The 25,545-nt window shown below is 38.1% G+C and overlaps 1 protein-coding gene across 1 annotated transcript in view; it reads left to right on the forward strand.

Annotated features, from left to right (window-relative positions):
• Nucleotides 1–81: 81 nt before the first annotated feature.
• The window catches only part of ARFGEF1 (ADP ribosylation factor guanine nucleotide exchange factor 1), an 86,297-nt gene continuing 60,833 nt past the window's right edge, over nt 82–25,545 (forward strand). Inside the window, exon 1 of the mRNA XM_063392888.1 lies at nt 82–547. Coding sequence (XP_063248958.1) covers nt 424–547 — 124 coding nt within the window. The 5' untranslated portion in view covers nt 82–423. The remainder of the gene's footprint in view (nt 548–25,545) is intronic.

Below are 25,545 nucleotides of genomic sequence, written 5' to 3' on the forward strand. Positions count from 1 at the left end.
GCCTCCCGGGACACGGCCGCTGCTTCCTCCCGCTCCGGCTGCGGCCCTGACGTCGCTTCCTTCCAACATGGCGAGGGCAGGTTGTTGCTGCGGCCGCCGCCGCCGGTGCTGATGGAGGCGGGCGCGGACCGGGGGCGGCTCGGGGACTGACGGGCGCCGTCCGCGCACACACGCATCGGGGGCGGGAGGAGAAGGGAGGGGAAGGCTTCGTCTTCCCTCAGCCGCCGGGGCTGGCTGTCGGCGCCGCCCGGGCCCACCCCAGCCTCCCCCGGGGGAGCCGCCGAGCGGGTGTCGGGACGCCCTGCTAGGGAGCCCTTCCCCCGCGGCCGCCGCGGGCCCTGGCAGCGCTCCCGCTGGGAGAGGCTGGTGCCCCGCTCTCACTTCCCCGCTCCACCCTCCTCCTCTCACGGCTCGATCGCGCCCATGTATGAAGGGAAGAAGACGAAAAACATGTTTCTGACCCGGGCCCTGGAGAAGATCCTGGCCGACAAGGAGGTGAAGAAGGCGCATCACTCCCAGCTGCGCAAAGCCTGCGAGGTGGCACTAGGTGAGGCGCAGCCCGGGCGGGCAGGGAAGGGGCGGCCAGAGGTCGGGGTGCGCTTCGGGGCCCGCTCTGCCTGTGCGCGTTCGTGTCGTGGGGGGGCTGTGGGGTTTCTGGGGAAATGGGGCAGAGGGGCTGCCCGGCAGGGAAGGGCCGAGGGCGGTGGGGCTGCGGGCTGAGCCGTGGCACAGGTTTGGGTCGTGCAGCACAGCCCCCCGGAGGTGTGGGCGCCCTGGGCTGCGGGCGAGCATCGCCCCTCGCCGGGAGCGGCCCCGTGCTGACAGCAGCGGCGAGGGCGCTGCGGCGCCCGCCGGGCTCTCCTCCTCCTCCTTCCCTCCTCCTCCTCCCCGCTCGCAGGATGAATAGGCAGACACGGAGCTGAGCTGAGCTGACCTGGAAGCAGACGGCCGGCGGGGAGGGAGCAGGTGACAGGCAGCGGTGAGGGAGGAGGGACGGGTGAGGAAGAGGGGTTGGCGGAGAGCGAGAGACAATGACACCAGGCCGCGTCTGTAGCTGGTGGCCCTTCGAAGCCGGGAGGAGGGCTGGAGAGGGAGAGGATGGTCTGGGAGATGTGCGAGGGAGAGTCTTGTGAGACTCGCTCCCGGTGGAGAAACAGCTGATGGGGAAGAGAGCTTTCTTCATGTATGGCAGAGCTGGAGCGGCTACGGATAGTAACAGAATCATAGAGTTGTTAGGGTCGGAAGGGACCTCTGGAGATCATGTAGTCCAACACCCGTGTTGTTCCCAAGATGTGAGGTCTGCTGCGGGCCGAAGGAAGGGTGTCGGGTTTGTAGTGCAGCTGTGCCAGCGCCACCTCGTCTGGAAGCGTGAGGGAAGTACCGGTGCTGGGTAGTACAAAGCACATGTAGGCATCCAATTACAGGCGGCTTAAAAGGACAACTTGGGCTTCACCATTCTGACATGATGAGAACAGGCGGGGCTTGAACCTGTGTGGCAAAATACTGACATATTTGCTGAAAGACTTCTAGAGAAAGACCTGTTTCGTTTAAGTAATACGTAAATGGATTGTGTCCCTCCCTTTCTAGTGTGATTGTTTCTGTTTTGGAGATAATTAGCTTGATTTTGTACAGTAATAATGATTTGTTTGAAGAGATAACATTAAATTGAAACTTGCTTGTTTTAAAACTGAGTATAAATAATTTGAAGTTGTTCTTTTGTCATTCTGTTCATTTGTATGTTAGAGCTTACTTTTTTTTAAAAAAAACAAAGTCCTTTTCTTGATTTCTTTGTCTCTGAAAGATCCTGACAAAGGGAGGGGCAGAAATAACCATACTTCAGCTATTTATTTCTTCTTAATTGAAATTGATGAGAAACATGTTTTTTCTTCCATTTTTCATATATCACTAGAGTGAATTACAATCATCTTATGATTTATACAGATGAGAATAAATTGAGAACCTTTCGGCCTTTCTGTTGACTTTAGACTGTGCATTCAAGGTAGAAATAAAACAGAGATATTTTTTTTTATTGTTAAACTGAATTTCTATCCAATCTATGTGTCATCCATAGAATTAGACACTGGTATTAATCTCGTGTTTCTGTCGTACTTTATTTCAGTAGCTTGATCTATCTTAAGTATCATCCAAATCCCTCCAAGCATGGCTCTGTTGTGTTCTGCAGATTATAAAGTCCTCTAGACTGCCACTGCCTCTTGTGTCATGTAAACTGATGTGTGTGAGGAGACCCTCAAGCACACATCCCAGTGGTTTCTATCCTACAGCTTCATTGAATCCTTCTGTGGATCACATTGGGGCTTAAATAGGAAAACAGTGGAATGTGGGTATAAAAACCATTAAGGCAGGAAAGAAGTGCAAGATTGTGTGTACTACCCTATGTATATACAGGGACTTCATTAACTTGAAAAAAATACCAGACGTGATGTTAACTGCTGCAGAGGCTTATTGAAATTTTTTGTTGTTATTATAATACAACAAAATATAGCTGGTGATTGTAAATTTAGCATGGTTCATTGTCTGGTTTTGTGTGTTATCAGAAGTGACAATATGTAGCTCCTGAGTAGAGTGGTGCTCATGTCTACCTATAAGAAAATTTTTGGAGAAAAATACTTATCATCCATATTTCACATACAGTACAGTTGGCTGTTAAAGCTGAGCTATGATTTTTGTAGCAGTATTTGAAATAAGATGCATGTGTTGTGCTCTGTCCATTTAGCTCTTCATCTGAGACTGCTTTTCAGCTGGATGCTTCTTTGCCACCTTAAGCAAGGAGTACAAACTTCTTACTCCTGAGATATTGCTTTATTTTGAAGAGCAGCAACATTAATGATAAGACATTAGTAAAATTGTAATTTAGAGTTGAAATTAATTTGGTGCTAAGTCTGGCAAAGTCTAACTTTACAGTTTTATTGGATTTTTAAAAATGGTAGTTAAATAAAAAGTATCCTTTAAAAACCATGGCAGTACTTCCATATTTTCCAAATCAGCACCTTTTTTTTTCAGTCTGAATATTTCATTGATTTATCTTCACTGACGTAATCTGTGTGCTCCATTAATATCCTTTTTCTCCCGATTGCATGACTGTAGTAAAATGTTGCTTTTTATTTACTACTAATAATAGGTCACATATTCTAACTAATAGTTGTTACTGATTCAGGCTTTTTTGTTTCATTCTCTAAAGCCACTATTTATATTGTTTGTATAAAATGATCTGCTATTGCAGTATTTGATAAACAAGTAATGATTAGAAATACAGTATCCCTGTACAACAGGCAAACTAGTAGTAGCTATGCTTTTTAGATTGAATTTACAAAGCAGTATTTTAAGAATCTTTAACGCTCTCCCTTTGTCATTTTTAACCCCCATATATCTTCTTATAAATCTGTTGCATTCCATTAAGATGATGCATCCTCTATTTTGAATTTGTGAATCTTAGGAAGAAAAACTTTGCAACATTCTTGACTGGCAGTTTGACCTCAGAGCAGGTCTTAAGATGAGGTCTTTCTAGTATGACCATTTTTCTGGTGATTAGAAGATAAGAAAGCAAAATATGAGTTAAGTATTGCAACCTGAATAGTAGATGTTTGGCTTTTTAACAGGGATGAAATGAAGCCTGATACTTGTAGCATCCCGTCTTTGATGATTCACCAAGTTGTGACTGGGTTTATACAGTACAGTTGAGTTGAACTTTGTCCTTTCGAGAGGTTTTCTCGCTACCTGGAAAACATAAGATTTCTTTAGTCACCTGATGAAGTACAGCTAATTTAGAACTTTGTGTTATTTACTTTCATAACAACAGCTCCTAATCTATGTAAGGAATGAGTTTATCCTTGAAGTTGTCCACTTGCAGAAAGCATCAGGCAGCAATCTGTCAGAAGGATTAAATTTAGAAGCTCCTTTTCCAGTGAGTACCTCCACTGCTGTTTCTGTACTGCTTTTCAGCCATGCTACAGTGTAGGAGACCTACTGTAAACATACTGTGTTTGCATAAATAATGAAAGGTCTTGGGGGAAAAATCCTCATCTGAACATAAAGTTTTTAACAGACTGAACAAAAACTGTTAGTACTTCATGTCAAAATCTGGAGTATGGATTTGTCCACCTGAAAAGGTGGTTTCAGAGTACGAAGCTGGGCAAACCAGAATGCCCTGCTTGTATAAAGTCTGCTAGTTCAACTGCAAATCAGGAGTCAAACAACTCTTCCATGAAACTCCAAACCACAAGTAATATGCAATGATATGGATATGTCCCTAAGTACATACTTTAAAGAGAAGTGTGCATGTGCTGCCTGGAGTTCTGGAACTACCAACTGAAGAGGGCCAAAGCTTAGTTTTAAAAGGTTCTTTAGTGTTCCTTGTATTGTTTATTTCAGTCTGTCATGCAAGGATGCTGCTGGGTGATGTAGGTCTCATGCAGTGTGAAAGTGGCATCTCTGTTCCATTTGTACTGCCTTTTAGGTGTATGTGTAGGATGATGGAGCAGTGGGCTATAATTAAGCACTTAGTTTCTCTGAAAACAGGTAATGCTTGGAGTGGAACTTAGCTAGAGGTGTGAAGGTTCATCTGTGTCCTCATCTGTGCAGATCTGCAAGTGACCTCTCACCTACTTACGTTTTCTGTCTCCCTTTTTGCCTCTCCTTGTTTCATCTTGTGTCTTTCACATATAGAAGCAACCGTGATACATGAGTGTGGTTAACAGATATTTAATAAAGAAATGTGTGTATGTGTTGGAAACTCTGGGTGCAGTGCATTGGAAAATACCTTCCTACACTATAATGAGCAGTTAATGCGTTTTGAAGACCATTATTGTGTTACTGCACTGAAGTTAATTTTACTGGAGAAGTTGTGGATGAGCTAAATTCCTGTTTGTAATTTGGATAGTGCTGTTCTTGGTAGGCTACCTTCTATTTTTTGTGAAAGCTAGTTGTCCTTTTTTAGAAACTGAAGGTCAGAATTTTTGGAGTCTTTTCTATGCTGAATACAAAGAAATTGGTATTGCAGTATTGTGTGTTGTCTTCATGTGCACTAGGCATTTATTTTCATAATACACGAGTTACTATTACCCATAATTTTTTTTTCTGGTTGTAATTGTTCTTCTGAAACACTTATTTTTAAGCAGAGGATAAATGGAGATTTCATGCTAGTAAAAACCAAGATGTATGTTGGTTTTTTTTTTTTAAAACTGAAACCCCTGAAAATTGCAGCTGCCCTTCCCTGCTTTTGCTTGCTTTACTGAGCTTGGGCTTTAACTAGTGGCCTTTCAGTCTGGTTAAAATCTCATGTACTTTTGCAAAGATTTAAAACTTGGCTTGGTAACAGTAAGGTGTGGTTTGCCCTATAAACTGTTTTCCAGGTTGCCTTCAGCATTTGATACGTAAGGTGCTGTCTATGTAGAATTTATGGGGCTAATTTAGGGACAGCTGTGTGTGTTAGATATTTTGTTGTTTCAAATGTAATTAGATCTTGGCTGTGCAGAATGGCAGTGTTGATGAGATGTAATCTCTTCTGAGAAAGGGGATGGTTGGCAAGGTGTATGTAAAAACACTTTTCTAGAAAACAGGGTAGATTGTATCTGGGTCAGGAAAATGTTAATGGAGAATGAATATCAAATACTTGGGTTTTGTCTTGGAAGTTAACAGTGGTATTTATTTTATTTTAGGTAACTTTCACTTTATCCTGAAATATGTGTTCAATTAAAGCCTTTAATATTTTGAAAGTTGGAACATTGATTTTCATGATCTTTTAAAATTTAATCTTGAAAGACTTCAACATATCTTTGTGACACAGGACAGCTTTTAAATACCTGTGTTCTGCTGCATATTTTAGAGCCTTAATTAGAATTTTGAAGCTTAAAATTAGAAGTTGTTGCCTTGTGACCAGAATGCATCTGTTTCTTGTAAGAACTATCTTTACTGTCTTGTGGGGCTTTAGTCTAGTTGATTTTTCTTCCTGTACCCTTTCCCAATGTATAACTGCTGTGACTGTAATATTTTCCTTTTTCTCTTGGTTCTTGTTTCCAGCTAACCACTGTGTCATTCATTCAGGATGACAGCTGTGTCTGTTCTTAAGTGTCTTCTTTATATACAAGCAAAAAAAATTAGCTTGATTGTTGACATCAGTTGTACATTCCAGACTTTTTCTAGACTCCTTCAGAGAGCAGTCACTATTGAGGTAGCATTTTGATAAAAATTTCTAAATATGTAAATTTGTGCAGGAATATGTAAAGTTGTGAGGAAGGATTTTGATGTTTATGGATGTTTATAAAGAGAGAAGCATCAACCATTTGTGTTCTAGTCAGCCTCTCCTGTTCTTGGCAAACATCCTAGGTGAAATCATGGACTTAGAAAGATGAGTAAGGCTTTTTGTGGGGCAATGAGCTGTCAGTTTGGGGGTTTTATTTGTGTTGATACTTTTATCAGGTTGCTGCTTAGTTTGTACTTCAAATGAATGCTGCCAGGAGCTTGGTAAGCAAGACCTACAAACTCGCCCATGATTCTTACTCTGTTCAGCAACAGCCAGTAGTAGATCAGTGACTCACATAGGCACGGGAAAAGAGTTTTGGGTTTTCTGTATCCAGCTGGAAAGCTTTCCTATGTGATATGTAAATTGGTGGTTTGCAGGGAGAAAATATTCTGGTCTTTGAAAGACAGCTACTGTCAGTGGAGCCTTATAGGCTGACGGGACTTGGGAAACAGCTCTACAGATTTCAAGGAAGGAGGGAGATACCATGGAAATACAGCTGAGTAAAAGTTTGATAATTTTTAACCTGTAAAGGAGGCAGTCTTTTACTCTATGTGTTTAAAAGACAAAAATAATGTGTAGTAGCTGTGCTAGTCAGGTGCATACAGAGCAAGAAGTATTCTGTGTGTAGTTCACAGCCCATAGTTCTTTCCCATGAGTAAGTAGTAGAAGAAACTATAGGTTACACGTAGGCAAAACAGATCTTTAAGAAAAAACATGTACAAGAGGTCTCCAAACAACCAGTGAAAACATGAAATGTTTCTGTGGGATTTTATAGAAAGAGAATATTGTACAAGGATAATTGAACAAATGGTACCTGGTGTTTGTATGAAAAGCACTTAATGTGGTAGCCTAAAAATGTAGAAAACAAAAAACCCAAACCTACCAAACACCACTACCACCCCCTGCCTCCAGTCTATATAATTTATAGATACTGTAATGGAATGCAGGGGAGTGTTTGAAAAAAAAAATCTGTTTTGTGAGATAAGGTAGATGATACTTGTTATATGATGCTTTCCATTTTCAGTATAAATTTAGAGAGACACTAAAAATAGGTCTGTCAAGCCCCAAGGGTTTGAAATACCTGGCACAGTTCCCTTATTGATTTCTAATCAATCTTGGGACACTGAGAAAATGCCAAAGGACTGGAAGACATCTGCTACTGTGCCACCATTGTTACAAGGATGACCTAGGTAATTACTAGTGTATTGGATTAGTGTTGATCCCAGGCAGAGTAGTGGAGTGACTGATACATATGTCAGTGAGAACGAAATTGACAATCAGCAAGGATTTGAGAAAGATTTAAAAATATTTTTTAAAAGGCAGGTCCTCTACCAGTTTTAAAGTGTGGGGATAGATTATAAGGCATTTTCACCACTTACTAGTCTTTATAATTTATGTTCTTCAATCCTTAACTTTAAATGATTAGAAGTAAAAATTGCCAAACTGGTAGAAAAATGGTTGATAACATTTCATTTGAATTGCTAAATACTAACACATTTTAGTGTGAGGGATTATTTTGTGATTTTTGATTGGTTAGTTTGGTTTGGTATTTTTTCCCGCCCTGCTTTTCGTGTTGCTTCTTTCCAGTCTACCCTCGGTCTTAGCTTTTAGGTATTCTTCTTGGTGTTGGAGATTTTGCTTGGGTTTCTGCAGGGGTTTCTGGATTTGGTGGTGTTTGCTGGTTTTCTTTAATTGGAAGGTTTAAATGTATTAGTAGGTTATGTGATTTCAATTGAGAGGCAGGAACTTCCTTTAAAAGAGCTTGAAGTCTTGAGGAAGATGAGCTCCTGTTATGATGCTGTGGTCAAGGACAGCTAGAAAGCTTGGATAGGGAATGCGGAGGTTGTACTAACTCTTGTCATGCATGGATTGGTTTTTTGGCTTAAGTCCACGCTTTTTATTTTAGATTTGTATAAACAGTTTAATAGCATAACTACATTTTTCCAAAACCAAAGATATATTTTAATAAGACATTTAGGGCATGATTGCTTTGGACTTTTTTTTTTAAATGACTTTCAGAAGGTTTGATTTTTTTTTTTCCTGTCCCTCTGTTTCTGGTACTCTATCATGTATGCTCAGGGGGTACAACATTGCATAGTTATTCATGTTATGCTATTTATTACTTGGTTTTGGTCAAATGGTTTATGTCTGCTGTCCAGTGCTTTTTGTTTTTTCTTTCATTTCATGTATTTCTTATCTTAGAAAATTATATTTTAAAGATAATTGAGGCTACTTGCCCTTGAGATAAAAGGGTTTATTCAAGCTCTCTTTTTTTGTCTACTCAAACATAGAGGGAGATAAATTTCAAGAAAATCATCCATTAATAATATCAATTCTACACATACTGCCTTTAGCACTTGCTGTTCTAATGATCTCAACAGTCTTTGTGATGTTATTCCTACTTTTAAGTTAAAAATAAAAGTGTTATCAGGTTTGTAAATATTGTACATGAAAATATTTTAGCCAATGCGGAATCTGGGAGTGTTTTACACTTTTTTTTTTTTTTTTTCCACTTGAGGTCACTTGTAGTGACTCCCAGGTGTCAATTTGCACTGCAGTTGGTTTGAATGACCAACATGCTTCAGCATTGCAATGTGCAACTTTGCAGTTTGAAGGAAATGAGGGAGGAGATATTTTTAGACTTTGAGCTTGAGATTTACTTGAGATATTGAGATTTACTGAAAATATTAGCATTTTATACTACAGTAAGCTGTCCACTTGAATAGTATGAGGTAGACTTTTAGAGTTTGAAATCTGTAGATAAAAAATAAGTAGTCACTGGTGTGATTTTGTTGGTAGCTTCCCATCATATTTTAGTTATCAAACTGTGCTACAAATTGATGCAGATATACTCACACAGAGCAGTGTACTTTTAATGCAGGTTGTAAGAATAAACTTAGAAGATATTCAACAAGAACATATTTTTTGCACAGGTGTGGTTCTGTTGTGTGTAAAACTAACACTGCTGCATGCCTGGGAAGTGACCTTGCAGGTATTAATGGTGTGTATAAAGGTCTGGGTGGTACTGTTACCTGGACTGAGAGTGCAGCAGCCAGCTGCACTCTGGACTGAGAGTGCAGAGTTCTTTCTACAGCTCAGGAAAGCTGGAAAAGGCAGAGTCTTAGCTTGGCTTGCTTAATTTGGCTGATGGACTGTGATGTGTGCAAGAATGCTGGCATGGGTCTTGTGTAGAGTGTAGGAAAGTGAATAGGAATAAATTAACGTTTGCTTTCATTATTCTGAAATGGAAATAGCTTTACAACCGTAAGTAAAATTACTGGAATAGAACAGCTGCATTTGCATGGAAGTTTGAAAGCTGGATAAAAACTGAGTGTCTGAGAAGTGTGATTAAAAATTTCTTCACCTGGATCAAAATGAGACTCTTGGATGTTCTCCACTTGTGATTTAACACATGAAACCTGAATTTGTGTGATTTTGCATATAAATAGATCTTAAATGCTTAGAAATTTTGCTGTAAAGAGAAATAGTTTGCTTCTTCAAAATTGTACCTAACGCTGTGGGATACATATTCTGTGGGGGTTAGTGATGTTTGGAGAAGCTTCAGGTTTGTATCTTAGCTCCTTCGTTCTTCCTCTCTGCACCTAAGTTTAACCTCCATCCCTGAGTCTTGCTCAGAACAAAATCTGTGTTCAAATTATTAACAGCCTTTTATACTGAGGGAAAGGCAGCACTTGGACCATTCTTTTCTTGTTCACCTTCTTGTCACATGAAAGCCCAAGCTGCTGTCTTGCTTGATTGCTGTCCAGGCCTTTCAGTGATGAGCTTGAGGCAGGTGGCAATTTCTTTGACTGACTGCTGTAGTTTGTAGCAGTTTTTATTTAACAATAATTACTTACACTTTCTCCTTCACTCATCTTGTGCCTCTCCTACTTGTTCTTCAAGAGCACTTTATGACACGTGGTTAAAAAAACCTGTAAATTTAACTGTATATTTAAATAAAAAGAATTTGCATAGTCAAATACAGTGTTTTTCATAATACTGTATTTAGGACTATGGATCCAGTAAATATAGAACTGAATGCCTGAAATTCTTCACAGTTTGGTAAGAAGTAGTGGTAAAAGAAGCACTTCGTTGTAGCATGGCTGGCAACGTGAGTTAGGGTTAATAATACCTGAGCAGAGTTAATAAAACTGTTTAGTGGTAGCCTTTTAAGTAGCCTTCCACTTGCTGCCTTATGGGCATCTGAGAAAAGGAGGAATAGTTGTCATATGAGTAATTGTCTTAATTTATGCATTCTGAACTTCTAAAAAAATTTATTGGATGTAAATAAAACACAGAAAATTAAGATTTCATTGTATTAATAATTAATGGATATGTGCTGTACTGAAGGCAGTCACCCTGGAGCTTTCAGTAATACTCATATTCTTGCTTCTTATGTTCTTTTAAATATCTTCGTCTGACCTGCTTCCTGTATCAGCACTTCATGAAGAAATCAGGACTTCAGTAACAGTATGGTCACCTTGAATGCGTCATTTAAAAGAGCTCACATCAGGACTTGCGATTTAAAGTTTGAGCTTTCTAATACAAGTTCAGATTTTTGGTGGAGTGAAAATTACAAACTTCATATGATTGTAACCTTTTTGGGGGACATGCCACAGACAAACTTGAGTCCATACTTTGTTACCCTTTTTTGTTACCTCTGTCAAATATACCTATGAGTTGTGAATTTTCTAAACAATCATTAAATTGCAGTCTTCTGGCCATCATCTTGTAGCTGGAAAAGATAATGATTTTCTTATTATTCAGAGCTGCAGTAGGAGGGAAATGGCTTAGTGCTCTTTTAATGACAAGGTTACCAGTAGTATAATTCATGTATAGACTTACATGTAATCTTTCAAGTTTTAGTGTCTGAAATGAATAAGAGTCTTGCAGTATCATATGTTTTTTTGCTTTTGAAGGTAATGTAAAAAGCAGGCTACTTAATGGGAGTATGTTGAAGGTTGTTTTGGGGGTTTTTTTGTTGCAATTTCTCTTGTATTATGGACTTACTTATTTAGGTCTGAAATAAAGGCTAGTAATCTTCAACTTTTAAATTACCATTTAAACCACCCATTTCCAAAGTGGAAAAAAAAATAATTGCACTCAAATATCTACAGCAAGGTTAAAAATAAAAAGTAGATTTTTCCCATATCATGAAGGGATCTTTTAATTTGATTCTTAAACCTTGACACTACATAAGACCGTACTGCCCTTGGTTGTATCTTGTTTTTTGACAAATCATAGCTCTCGTCCTTTGATACACATTAAAAATTTTACAGCAGATGATTGTCTGTGCTGTCAGGAGAATGCTTCCTGGCAAAATCCTGGAGATTCCCTTTTTGTAGGATGTAGGAAGGGTTACTACCCTTGGTTTGATCAGTTTTAAATCTGGATTTTTAAAAAATAATATTCTAGCAGTCATAATAAATACCTCTTTTGAGATGTAGATGCTCAGATGAATAGTAATGGAATAATAATTTTATTCCAGGATTTCTTTTATTCAATGAGTCTGTTCTGTATGTGTGTTACAGCTATTTATTATGTTGTATACTTGAGTTTATGGAGGGCATAACTAAGGTGTAGTTACTTTTATTGCCTTGGGTAATGTGTGAAACTTGTACATGATAGTAATTTGTGGTAGCCTGAAAAAAGTGTGGAATAAGGATCAGTGCTTTGCATGTGGGCTTAAAAAAATTAAAAGCAAAAGGAATGTTCAAAGGATTGTGTTACATGACAGAGTCTACTGAAGAGGTGGGCTGTGTGAAGAGGGGACACGTAGCTTTTGTTCATACTGCCAAATGATCCAGAAACAAGACTGAGAAACATAATGACAGTCTTGTTCTGCAGCAGCAGCCTGTCTTAGCCAGAATAAATACAAAGCATTAGTAAAACATTTATTTCAGTCTTCATTTGTCACCAACCAAGCAGATGTCAAAGAGACCAAGGTAGAAAGCAGCAGAAGTCTTAAGAAACAGTTTCATCAATAGTTAATTCTGTCAAAAAAAGGAATGTATGCTTGCTTATGTATGAATGCCAGAAGTCTTTAAAAATAGTCAGCTGGGAAAGTATCAGTGGTTTTAAAATGAGGCTGCTGTCTTAGGCCATGAATGAGAAGGGATAATTTGTGGAAAATTTTTAATTCCATAGCATTAATTATGAAGGTAGGAATGTTTAATTTGCTGTACTTGTCAGAAAGCTTAGTCGTGGTAGATAAATACATTCAACTGCATTGGCAGGTAGCACTGAGTTAAGATGTATTGAGCAGCTCTTGTGTCCTTGAGCAGTACCCAGGAATTGGTTTAAGATGTGGCAATTGAAGAGCTCACCTGTAACAGTGAGCAATCTCATCTCTGTGTGCTCAGACAGAAACTCAAAATCAGCTTCATAGCAGTCATGAAAAAACTCACTTAAGACCATGGGTTTTTATGTCAAAAAGACTACACAAGATCAAGGGATCAGAAAGGGCAGCAAAATGCTTAGAGCTGATTTTTTGTCAGGTGTTTTTGTTAACAGTTAGTGCATATCAGCTATTGATAAAAGCTCGTCAAAGTTTTGTGATAAAGCTGGTATGAGCAAGTAGCAAAGAAAACACACCCATATCCATATTGCATGTAATTGATAATGGTATCACAAAGTTATTTGGGGAATACAAAGATACTGAAGAATATGAAAATACATGATTTACCTTATTTGCTGTTTGTGGAAGCTGAGGAAATTTCCTTTAGAGGAATTAAAATTAATGACTTTGGGGAAAAAAATCTCAATTTGAAGTCTAAGCTAAAGATCCTATTAACTTGGCAGGATTAGAAGTTTTTAAAGGGCCTCAAGTCTGAAATTGCTGGTTTGTTTAATAGAACATGTAATATTTAAATTTCTTTAGTTGCTAACAAAGGAATGGCAGGTGCTAAATGTGACTAGAGACAGTGGTTTGTTGGCCTTTTTAAAAAAGGTGTTAAGGATATGAGGGATGAACAAATCTTGAGAGCTTCAGCCTGGCAAGTCTGAACTGCAGCAAACAATAAAGCTAACGGAGAACAGAATAGATGTGTGTGCTGTGGTGGGGAAGAGTTGTTTTTCTGAGTGGAAACCTATCATCCCAAATCTGCAGGGCAGAGTCATTGAGTGTATAGGTAAATGTAAGGTAATACGGTTTTGCAGTGAACCTCAACCGGGTTGCTCACCCAAGGTTCCTGAAGATACTGGGCTCCCAAGGTTTACATAATCTGTTTTCCCTACAAAGAGGTATTTCAGTTCTGTAGAGGTTTGTGGTGTTTTGGGGTGAGTGATGAGGTAGCAAAGGTTAATTAAGGAAAATACCTAACAGAGTGAAAACAACCTGCCAGAAGCAGCATTTGTGCTGTACTGACCCACTCCTTGATCAAGGGGCACTGGCTGGGTGCTGCTAAATGCAGACTGGTTGAAACTGTGGGTGCACGAACATGGGCTCTAAATAAGACTTACATCCATCAAGAGGATGCATAGCATTGAATTACTATGACTGATTCCATCAAAATATTGATTCCTTTGTCAAAAAGACAAATATGAAAACAACAGAGAGAAGAAATGAAGCTGTTAGGCTGCTTTACAGAGATACCACGCGTTCCGTATGCAGTTTTGGTCTCTGCTGCCTTCTTGATGCAGAAGTCAACAAGGATGATTGAAAGTGTGGAATGACTTGCAGAGGTGATCAAGCAGACTGTGCTTCTTGTTCCCTAAAGGGAGAAAAATGAGAGATGGAAGTAAAGGAAGTTTGTAAAATTCTAAGTGGCACAGACATGAAGAAAGAATAATTGATTGTAATTTCTCATAAGGCAGATCCAGAGTTCTTGTAAAGAACCCAGCTTATTTAAGTAAAGCAAAAGTTCTTTCCTGCAGCTGGTAATTGCATTCATCCCAAAAGTTTAAATGGTTTGAAGTGATTAAGTGAAAATTTAACAAGGGTTGTCAAACCTGCAGGAACAGTCTCTGCACAGGAAGAGTGTAAGCCACAGATGGCTAAAAACTGGTAGGAGGGAATTATTGCAGCATTCCTGCCCTGCTTTTGTAATTTGCATTTACTTGAGCATATGCTGTTGGCCATTCCTGGAAGCAAAATGAAGACTGGATATCAAGGGTTTAAGGAAAAACTTGCTGTTCTTGTATCTTTCTGTCCGATACAGTCAGATATTTTTAGATTTAATTTCTGGGTTTCTTCCCCAGTTCTAATAGCTCTCACAAACTTTATTTAAAGATCTTCTATAGGGTTGCTCTGTTTTTGTTTGCATCTTTGGGACACTGATCTGCTTATGTATTTCATGAAACATTCATTGTCCATGAATGTTAAACTTTATTAGAATGCCTTCTTTCCTCTTGTCAGAAATTAATTTTTCTACTATATCTGCATTTTATGGTAAAATAGCTTTTGAGCTGGGTAGTACAGAAGTTCAAAACTATATGTATTTTTTTATTTATGTATGAAAATGCATGGTTAGCAACAAAGAAAAATTTTTCTTTGTAATTAAATGGACTGGAGCTACTGCATACAAATCGCTGTCTTATGACATGAAATGATGATGGAAAATACTGATGTTCTGGGAATGGCATCAGGAACTGAAGATACACTAATTCTAGAATTAAACTTTGCATGTAGGTGTAAAAAACTGTTGTATCTGAAGTAGGAAGAGCAGAATGCTTGTATAACACAAGGAGAGCTCAACTGTTGCAGAATATACTGTAGCTTGATCTTTGCAAGTTAGGTTTGGTTAGGCCTTAAAATTTTGATTCATAAAGAACCCAAGTATGTAAGTGAAAATAGTTTTTGTTTCTTTTGAGTTTCTGTGAGTTTATGTAACTGCAACAGTTTGTGTACAACTGTAATACTGTCAGTAAAATATGGTATTGGTGCTGAGGAGAAATTGAGGAACTGACTTGGTGACTTGAATTCATGTTATCTGCTACTTCTGTTAATACAGTTCATGCTGTCATGAGAGCATAACTTCTTGAAGCAGAACACAGTTAAAGAGTAAGATGCCAAAGATTAGAAGCCTTCATATGTATCTCATCTTCTGTATTCCATAACGTTCAGCTCTCTGCTGGCTTTAGAGAATGCTTGGACAAGTTCTGAAGCAGACATCTGGTCCAGCTTCCTCAGCTCGTTACTGCAGTGACAACTTGAGTTTTCAAGAGGTCAGGCAGACAGCGTGCATGAAAACATGCAGGGAAAAACATCATCTATATCAAACTGAATCCTAGCTGGAATGCAACATTTTGTGTTTCTAAATGTAGGTTCTGTTGAATGTTTGGAATACTTTTTCATTTGTAAATGCAAACAATTCAAATAGTAATTACATTTTAGGAGTTAGTCAGATACTTAAGAGACTTGTTTCTGTTAAGCCTTCTATTTATTGCATTGCTTGACTGCAAGTGAGTGTGCAGAAATTTCTCTTATAGGAATGGATATGGTGGAAGAATCCAATTGCGTTGCAGAGGGGTGGGATCATTTCATACTCTCAGGTCGTTGGTTTTTATTGAGTTAGACTGCTCATGTTTGCTGGCTTTGAAATTAAGGGTCAGACTTAAAGATGATCTTCAGAGAGGAGCTCATTGTATCCCTTCAGATGAGATACAAATCACAGGATTTTGTTCTAGATGTATTTCATTTCAGATAAGTTCTTTCAGGCAGGTGGAAATGAATTGATTAAAAATGCTGTCCCCACTTCAAATGTAATCTTGTGTCCATCAAGACAAAATTTATTTCCATCTCTGACATACATATATATATTTTTTTAATTATTACTATTTTTTTACAAGGAACCTACACTTTTCCAAGCAGAGGAATGTGCTTGAATTTCTGATTTTAAGAATGAGGGAAACAAAGCTGTTCAGTTAAAGGAATGGAAAAAGGGGAAGCCAAATTTGATATGAAAAGTCACAATGTGCATTACCACAAGCTTGTTTTCTTTGCAAGACATGATACTACATTTCATATCTGATGTCTTTCACAAGAAATCTTATATATAATCAGTTATGTTGAGTTAAGTTTGCAGAAGAACTGAGGCTGCTTTTGACTTCTCTAAATTTCAGAGGGTGACGTATCAAGCTGCTGTGGCAAATCAAGAATTATTGATGATTTGCATTCTCTAGAAACAGGCAAACGTGCTTCACAATTTTAAACAACAGAGCTACTGGTTTCCTTGTGGCTTGGAGGATACATAAACCCACCATGCCCAGAGAGTGTCTGCAGCCCTGCTCTTGCATGCAGTGCAAGCTACAGTTCTGCTGACTGAAACAAATACTCAATCAAGTGAAGTAATGAATGCTTGAGAATATTGATAGGAGGACTGGATGTACTGAGTTTCTCTGCAGGATACACTACTGAGAATTTCTGTCTGTCCTGATTTTTCACTCTGTTTTCTCTTTGATGAATATGCTGACAAACTAATGTGTGCCATCAGTTGACTCAGGTAAACAAAAGTTGGATTGAGTCCCCTTATCCTGCATGAACTATTCTAGAGAGACTGGTGAAGTTACATATTACTTCAGACCATTAAATTCTACCATACTTTGAGGCTTAACCTTGCCCCCCTCCCTTAAATTTGAAACCTAATTCAGTTAGTAGATTCTCAGCTCTTTTTAGTGGGGTTACAGGTCTTTGCAGGAATTCACACAGAGTGCTTTGTAATGTTGGGTTGCTTTGACAGATGTGGTGTTAATAAAGTCTCACTTCTGACAAGAGTTATGCAGATTGCAATCATCGTGTTGCAGAATTTAGGATTGGTAGTCAGTTCATTTACCTTATGTGCTACATAGATGGCAGTTGTGCTTCCTTGCAGGAATATTTGAAAAATCAGTTCCTGAGGCAGAGAAGCTGCTTTTTATGGTTTGTTTAGGTTTTGTTTTGTCTGTCTGCCCCAATGACTTGCAGTGCTTTTCTTGGTCCAGCATGTGCTATTTTCGTAAGAGATACTGGTAAGAATCTTTTTGTATACTGATCTGTATACTGTTATGCTTAGTGAAATGGTTTTTTTTAAAAAAAACTGTAGTTATTTGGACCTAAGTAATTGTAGTGTGCACTTTGATCGAATTCTTGCAGGTGGTCTGTCTTTTTTTGTATTTCTCTGCAGTTTTTAGTCCTCTAATAATCTTTACTAAAGGAATAAATGCCCTCCCTCAATGCACATTTTCATGTTTCCACGTTGAATTTCATTTTCTGTTCTGTTATTCCAATCTGTTGTAACTTAACAACCCATATTTCCCCAGCAGTAGCAGTGATCCTTGGTAAAGCATTTTTCTTCCCCATCCTACCCTTCACCATATGGTAAAACCAGGTGTAGGAACTCATCCATGTTGTGGGATTTTTTAAAAAAAGTCTTTCAAAATTTAAGTTAAAAATACCAGTATTTACATTCTTAATCCAGTTTTACTTTGTTAGATTTTAACTAGTAAAGTCCCTCTGCAATTCTATAGCAGGTGTACAAGACAGTTGTACTGGCTTAATACAGATAGATGATGCAGCCAGGACGAAATGAATGTTAGGTAGCAACTGATTTTTTGCTGTTCAACACACTGAACAGCATTGCAAATTTTTCTTGCTGAGTAGTCTTTCTTTGTTCTGAGTAGTAGTTGACTCATTTGTGTGCATAGCACACGTGTGCTACCTTCTTTCTTTAAGCAGCAAAAATTACAAAAAAAGTAATATCTGAGTGAAGTTAATTTATGCTGTTTTCAAAATGTGCTGCCTGTCTCCATTTGAATAGTTGCTGGGGTTGTAGGCTATAGAAACAGAATTTATGCGACTCAGAAGTGTTTTAATATATGACATGAGAAAGAAGAGTCAGAAAAACTATACACATTGTGAATATGAAGAAGAATATACAGCTGCAGGCTTTCTTCCTCTTATGTGATAAAGAAACATTATTATCCTGTCAAAACTTTACTTCATTACAAAAATAGCAGTAATGTTGATGAGACATAGTGGGTAGACTTCATAGGGTTTTGCAGTATTTTTATTCCAGTGCATTTTTTAGTGTACGCTGCAATGGGTAATTCTGTTCCAGCTTTTCCTTCTGAAAATGTGTGATGCATGTAAGGTGTGGCAACTCAGGGTCATGTAGATCTACAGTGAGTTGAAATAGCTCTCTGACCTAATGAAAACTAAAATTGTCAGGCTATTTAAACACAGTGCCTGGTACCTATTGTGTAAGGAGATTGCAGATACACACAGACAGTGGAATAGGAGTAACCACTTTTTTTGGTAGGCAGCCTCAGATGGACTGGATTCAAGCACATTGGAGAACTGTTTCTCCAGGCAAGATCCTTTTTATAGTTTGGTTAGGTGACTGTATTTGGTAAGCAACCAAGCTTCTTTTATGTTAATGGACCTTTTCAGCAACTTGTACCACCAGTTCTGAGCTGAAACCTGTTCACAGAGGTTGTAAAAGGAGGTATCAAAGGGGCTGGCAGGAGGTATTTGAAAGGTATGCCCTGCTTGATTGAATTAAATACACGTGTCTATCCTCTTGTAACTGTTTCAAGATGTAAATAAAAAGTCTATTTCCATTCTTTGATATTGATCGAAGAAAAAACACAGATTTGGATGTGGCTGGGAGTTTGCTGTAGATTTATTAAAGGATGACCCATATAGTAATAAGGGGAAGCAGAGGATTTACTGCTGTAGGGAGTGAGCTTTTCAGCCACACGTTAGAAAATAAATGCTATTAAGAATGACTGTGGTTCAGTTATCCTTGGTAATGTGTGACCTATATGTGTGTCACCACTCCTCAAGTAGTGAAGCAACCTGACAGGAGTCTCAACTTGGTTTAGCAAATAGAAGGATTATTACAGGAAATCCAGTTATAAAACTACACTGGATTGAATTATTCTGAATTAATTTTAAGCAGAATGAGGCACTAGAGTAGTTTCTATTTTTGTATAGATTTGCCAGTGATTCTGTATTTGAAAATGTCATATCAACTGAAGGAGCAGGTACTAAGTTTGACTGACTCAAGACAGGTTGTGCATTCAGGTTTCTAAATGTACACCAGAGTTGTGTATTCCTGAATGCTGTATTGTGAGCAGGGCGGGGGAGAACCTGTAGTTCTGTATTAATGCCATCTAAAAATGGCTAAAAAGAAACTTGAGAATAAAGGAGAACTTACTATTCTCAGAAGTTATTACTCTCAGAAGAACTGAGACTAATCATTGCTTCAAAGATTAAAAAACCAATAAGGAGCATGAGACATAATGACTTTTGAAGTGCAGATATAAAAGTAGAGAAACACTTTGACAGGATTTGCTGCAAATCTGTAGCGTATCAGAAGATATGGCATGGCAAATAAAAACAATTATTGTTCCCTTCCTGTATTAGCACTCTTCAAAGGAATTAATGTCATCCAAAGTTGAAGCACCCTACCGAAGTCTGTGTTTGTGACTTTTGAGTTTTGTCTTTGTGTGTACGTACATGTAAATATTTACGTGATTCAGAAGTTACTCCTCCATGTTTTTCAAAGATCATGAGATATGACTTCTCATACCAAGGAAGCATTTCACTTGATTAGAGAGCTCCAAGATTGTGTAGAGCACAACGAGAAGGATTTACATGCAATTTCATCAGCAGTTACCAGACTCAAAATATAACTGCTGTTTGTTTGGAATGCTGCTTCTTAAATTAAACTGCTTCCTTGGTTACTCCTTCGATACTTGTAAACATGAAGTTGCAACAGTGTAATATGTTGGAATGGAAAGCAAGTGGAAGTTTTCAAATATACTCCTGAGATTCTTTTGTCTGTACAGGAATTATTTTCTGTTATATAAATACTAAACGAAGACCACAGCAATGATTTTCTTAAATCTGCACAGAACTTTGCTGTTTTCTGTCCCTGTGCCATAGCTGTGTGCTATAATTTTGGAATGGAATAAATTAGGTCTAATGAAAACATGTAATTAACCCTTGCAAGAACCAGTAGTTCTTGCAGGTGTGTACAGGTGAAAAACTATAACTGAAGGCCTGTGCTAAGAGTCTGGGCTCAGAAATTTTGAAAGGGAAGAAACACTTGTGGTATTTACAATGTGGAGAATGTACACAGGTAAAATTCACATTTTTATGCTTTATTGTGCTTGCACTTGCATCTGCATTTCTTCCAACCCCATTTTCTTTAGGTTGGTTGGATTAAAACAGAACAAAGACGGCACCCTAAAGGCCTAGTGCCACTATCAGCCTCTTCTTGGACTCTCAAGAATAGGAGTTTTTGTCCATCTTCTAGACACTGTGTTGAGGAGGGTTTGAGGGAAGGGAGGGAAGATCTCTGTTCATCCTGGAAGGTATGACAGAAAAACTAGGATTTAGAGAAAGACGCTGTGCTGTGAGAGGTATCTTGGGAATTCCATTTAAGAAACAATTTCGACTTTCATAATGAGTGGTTTGGTCTACAAGCAACCCAAAATACTGATAATTTCAGTGCTATCTTTCTATAATGAATTTGCATACACTATTACCGGTTTTAGGCAGGTCAACCTGGTTTGATAATCCAGGGGAATAGATTAGTACAGTGTTATACTAAACTGTTTAATTTTTCTGTGCTGGTTTGAGATCCCAGTGAGGCTTTTTATAAAACTTTCATTTTTTTTTTATAAAGCTTTCATCTGTTTGCTATTGCATACACTGATACCCCATTGACATTGCAGATAGAAGTATTAAACGTTAATGAAGTTAATTACACCTCTAACTTAGTTAATTTAACTGCTACAGTTAAAAAAGTAGGACAGGAAAAGACCATAATTTGAGTTTGACAGTTCTCCATACCTCCTTAGTATGTTTCCTTGCATTCCTTTTCAGTGTGTAAGGACACATACTGGAACTGGGGTAGCTCACAGTTCAGAGGCAGTGTGACACACAGGCTCTATGGGAGCGAGAAGAGTGGTCAGCTGGAAGCATCAGTGAAGTCTGTGTGTGTGTTCTGGACACTGTTTATTGGCAAATCTTAAGCTTTGTGGAAGATCTGTAAGTGATTTAGATGTTAGGGATAATGTTTGGGTAAAAGCAAGTGCTAAATTTGCAGCATGTATTTTTACATAAACTTAAGGTTTTTTCTTTCATGTACTGACTTAGGAGAAATTGCCCACAGAAGTCATCTTTGGATTACCATTCTTTTAGTGTAATGGATCGAGTTAAAAATAGCTGTATGTTTCTCCAGTTCTATTATTTGGGCTCCTTAGACGAAATTATTTTAGGCTTTTTCCTGAAGTCTGTTAGTGCCTTTTGGGTGTTAGTACTTTAGCTGAATAGGCAAGAGACTTTTTGACACTGCTTGAAGCTAACAGATACCTAGAAGTTAAGTAAATTTGAGATATTTCCTAAGAAATTATTCTAGTAATCTGGTTTGGGGAAGAATGTACTCAGCATGATCTGTTTGGAATTTCGTCTCCTTGAAGGAGAAATTGGTTTTTTGTTCCTGTCAAATTTATATAGCTTTACTACTGTAAGTTCAAACTTGGTACTTTTTTAAATTAAACTGTTACCATATGTGTAATAATGTTACTGTGTAGTTGGGAGTGTAGTTAATTAAAGTTATCTCTAAATAAATACGGAATTTCTAGTTTTATATTACAGAAGTGTTGTATGCCATGACATGGAGAAGGACATTGTCAGTATTGTTAATGAGGGAAAATGTGGGGTCTTCTAATCATTTACTTGCCACAATATTTTGTATGATACTGGACACAGTCACTAGAATACTTGGATGGAAGAATGCAAGCAAAATCAATTCAAGCAGAGCTTTAATGTTTTAATTTGATTTCACCTTAATTTGATTTCATCTTTTCTAATGCAGATAGCGATGTAATTTGAATTCATCTTCACTTCTTGTTCCTTGGATCTTACCCACCTGCTTTGACTTGAAAGAATTGAATGCAAATTGCTTCCTTCTCACTGTAGTCTTCTATTGTATAAGTCATATGAACTCCAAACATTGACTTGTTTCCTTGAATTATTGCAGTCTGTGCTGCTTTGGATAGCTCTACCTTCTGATTACCCAAGATGGTTACAGTTCTTTAAAATGCCACCACTTACTGTCTTGAATTCATTATATATTTAATAAGCTTTTATTCTGATGCTTACAGTGAGTATTAGGCTTTAGATGTGCAGATCCTTGTGGAATTAAAAATTATGCATGTGCTTTTCTGGCAGGTAACATCAGTTGTTCAGAATACAGTATTATGGAAATGTAATATGTACTTTTCTTGAATAAAATTCTGATGCAAGAATGGAAAAACAGAGTGAGAGATATATTTAATAATTTTAGATGTGTGGAGTTTACCTAGCATCATATTTTGTAATGAACTTGTATTTTTCCACTTTATGGTAAATAGTTTGCATTTTTGCCAATAGCAAGTTCTATAAGAATTCTTTTTCCTGTAATCTAAGGTACAGTTTGATGTTGATATCATAGAATGTAGCTCTGAGTAGCATTCTTTAAGGGTAACAGTTTAATTATTCCCTACCTGATGAGACTGTTATCCTTGACTTCTGCCAAAGTATAACTCTAGAATATTTCTACATCATTTAGTATGGCAGTGTATTTAGGCACCCAGAAGGAAATACTACCTAAAGATACCCATTTGAAATTCAGGTTATTAGATGTAGTTAAGGTTTAAATAGTACTTTGAATTGGATGCAGGAGAGTAAACAGTGAATTATTCCTAAATTGGAGTTTTGTTCAGTATTATAATCCAGTATTGCCCACAGCACCTACTGGACCTACTTGGCCATTTTGATGTTGCTGTTTGGTGTTACTGTCATTACAGAGAAATTTGTTGATTTTATAGTTGCAAACGAGATTAGCTGGTTATAAGGTGTTAAAGGAAGAAAGAGAAATCTAGAAACTAGTTTGGTTTTTTTATACTAAAAACTATAAACAGTGTGAAGAGAGTAAGGAAAGATGTTCAAACGACATGTTAAAAGTAGTGAATTAAAGCTGGAAAGGTGAGAATGAAATTATGGATGCCTGCTGTGGTTTATCTCTGACCAGCAACTAAGCCCTACGCAGCCTCTCACTGGCTTGTATCAAAGAGAGAGCTGGAAGGATAAAAGTGCAAAAACTCTTTGGGTCGAGATAAAGACAGGTTAATTTAAAAAAGAAAAAAAAAATAGGGGAGAAATGACAACAAAAATCAAACCCAAGAAACATGTTATGCAGAAAAAATGCAGTAGCTCACCCACCAGGTGACCAATTATCAGCCAGTCCCCAAGCAGAAATAGGCAAACTGCACACACACCCCCCTGCTCCATGCCCCAGTCTTTTATTGCTGAGTGTGACACCCTGGGAAGTGGAATACCCCTGGGGTCTGTAGGGGTTGGTTGCTGTGACTGTGTCCTCTCCCAACTCAGTGGGTATCCCCAGCCTATTCACTGTTGGGGTGGAGTAAGAAACTGAAAAAAGCTTTAACTCTCACTGCTCAGCAGTAACTAAAATATTCCTGAATTATCAACAGTGTTTCCAGCACAAATCCAAAGCAGCACTGTATACAACCTACTGTGAAGAAAATTAGCTCCAACCTAGCCAAAACCAACAACAAAGGTCTTAGATGTTTTCAGAGATTTCTTTGAAATTACGATGGTCTGTAGAAATGTAGATAAAATGATGTTGAAATTCAGGTACATGACTCATTTTGCCTGTTTGGTGAAACAGTTGATGCATACCATTGTAAAACTGCAAAATAATTTATCTCTTTGATCACCTCTAGGTTTGGTGTGCAAAAGCTTCGTGTATTTCCATTAATTCTGTCATAGAGGTCACAGAATTCTATGAAGAGGTCTTCTGGAGCTGTGTATGAGTGGGAGATTCAGAAAGGGTTTATTTTTTCATTTCTGCTGTACTTCTAAATAATTACAATCAGTTCCATTTGAGGGCACATGATTGTTTCAGTACCATAGAGTATTTTGAGCTGTTTTTCATAGTAATTCTGTGTTTACATCACAAATAATACAGAGGAAGCTGTTGTCCTTCCCTACAGTTTTCATATCCTGTTTTAGCATCTTGAATCCTCTTTATTTCTTCCTTCCCAGAATGAATGGTGATTCAGAGATAATAACCTTTTCCAGCCCTGAGATCTTTTCTGTTGCAGTTTTAGATGTGTGTTAGAAAAGAGGGAGAGCAAATGAAGCAATGCTGTCAAGTCTGGCTTCATCTTTCTTTTCTAGCTAATTTTTAGTTCTTCAGGGATTACTTTTTCCTATTTGAAAGACTGCATCAATAAATGTTCTGGTTCATCTGTCTTTGACAGATTATTTATCTAGCATGAGAACTGTTAGTTACCTTTATTATAATCCGATTTTCTGCTGGTAATGCTTCTTGAATTTTTGTATGCTTCCTGCTGGATGTGGTTGATGCATGACCGTGAAATTGTACTGTGATTAACTTGTGTTCTGTCATTGAGAGGAGAGGGAGCAGTCAGACAGTGAAAGAAATTAGATTTTCTCTATTCTCAAGGGTAAAAGTAAAGTTCAAGTCTCCTGTTTTACCTCATTCATACTAATAGTGTCATATCATGCTTCTCTGCAATTACAAATATTTTAGTCTTGTAAAAATAATTGATGTCGGCCACTGTAAGAACCTTTCTTTTTATTTAACAAAGGTTATAAAATCAGTGGTTTCACATTAATAGACTTGGGCAGTGCTGCTTGAAATGGTAGTAACATTTAATTAGATTGACACTTCTGTAAGCTTTTTACCCTAGGTCAGTTTTCTTGGAAACTTTAAACTTGGAAGTCGTTCTGTTTTATCTGTTAGTTGATAATGTTGTTTGATGGACAGACTTCAGAGTATCTCAGGGAGCAGTTTCTGGGTGTGAATGCTGAAGTAAAATAGTGGAAGTTATGAAGATGCTGGAAGAGAGGAGGAGAGTTTCTTCTCCTTTCTGTTGGTCAGGAATTTGTCTTCAAGTGAGTAAAAGTTGTAGTGTCATAATCTGTAAGGAAGGTATACTTTACTGAAACATTGCTGACCGTGAGTCTTATTATTATTACTTACTGAGGAATGTTTAGTGTCTAGAATATGGAATTATTTTCATGTGTTGTCTAGTCCTGGGTAGCCCAGATTTGATCAACTTCTGGAGTAGCTGTTTCTGGGATGATCCACTGACCTGCTAACCTCTGGGGCTTACTGGGGGTAAATGCAAACATCAGTCTTACCAGAAGTAAGGTACAGATTTTAAGGTGATGTACATTCCGTATGTTCTGTTTTCTTGATGTTGGGAAAGTCAGTTAGTAAACATATTTGCTACTAGTGATTTGTGATAAAATACCAAGTTTA

This window comes from Prinia subflava, chromosome 1 (assembly GCF_021018805.1).
Source record: "Prinia subflava isolate CZ2003 ecotype Zambia chromosome 1, Cam_Psub_1.2, whole genome shotgun sequence".
NCBI lineage: Eukaryota > Metazoa > Chordata > Aves > Passeriformes > Cisticolidae > Prinia > Prinia subflava.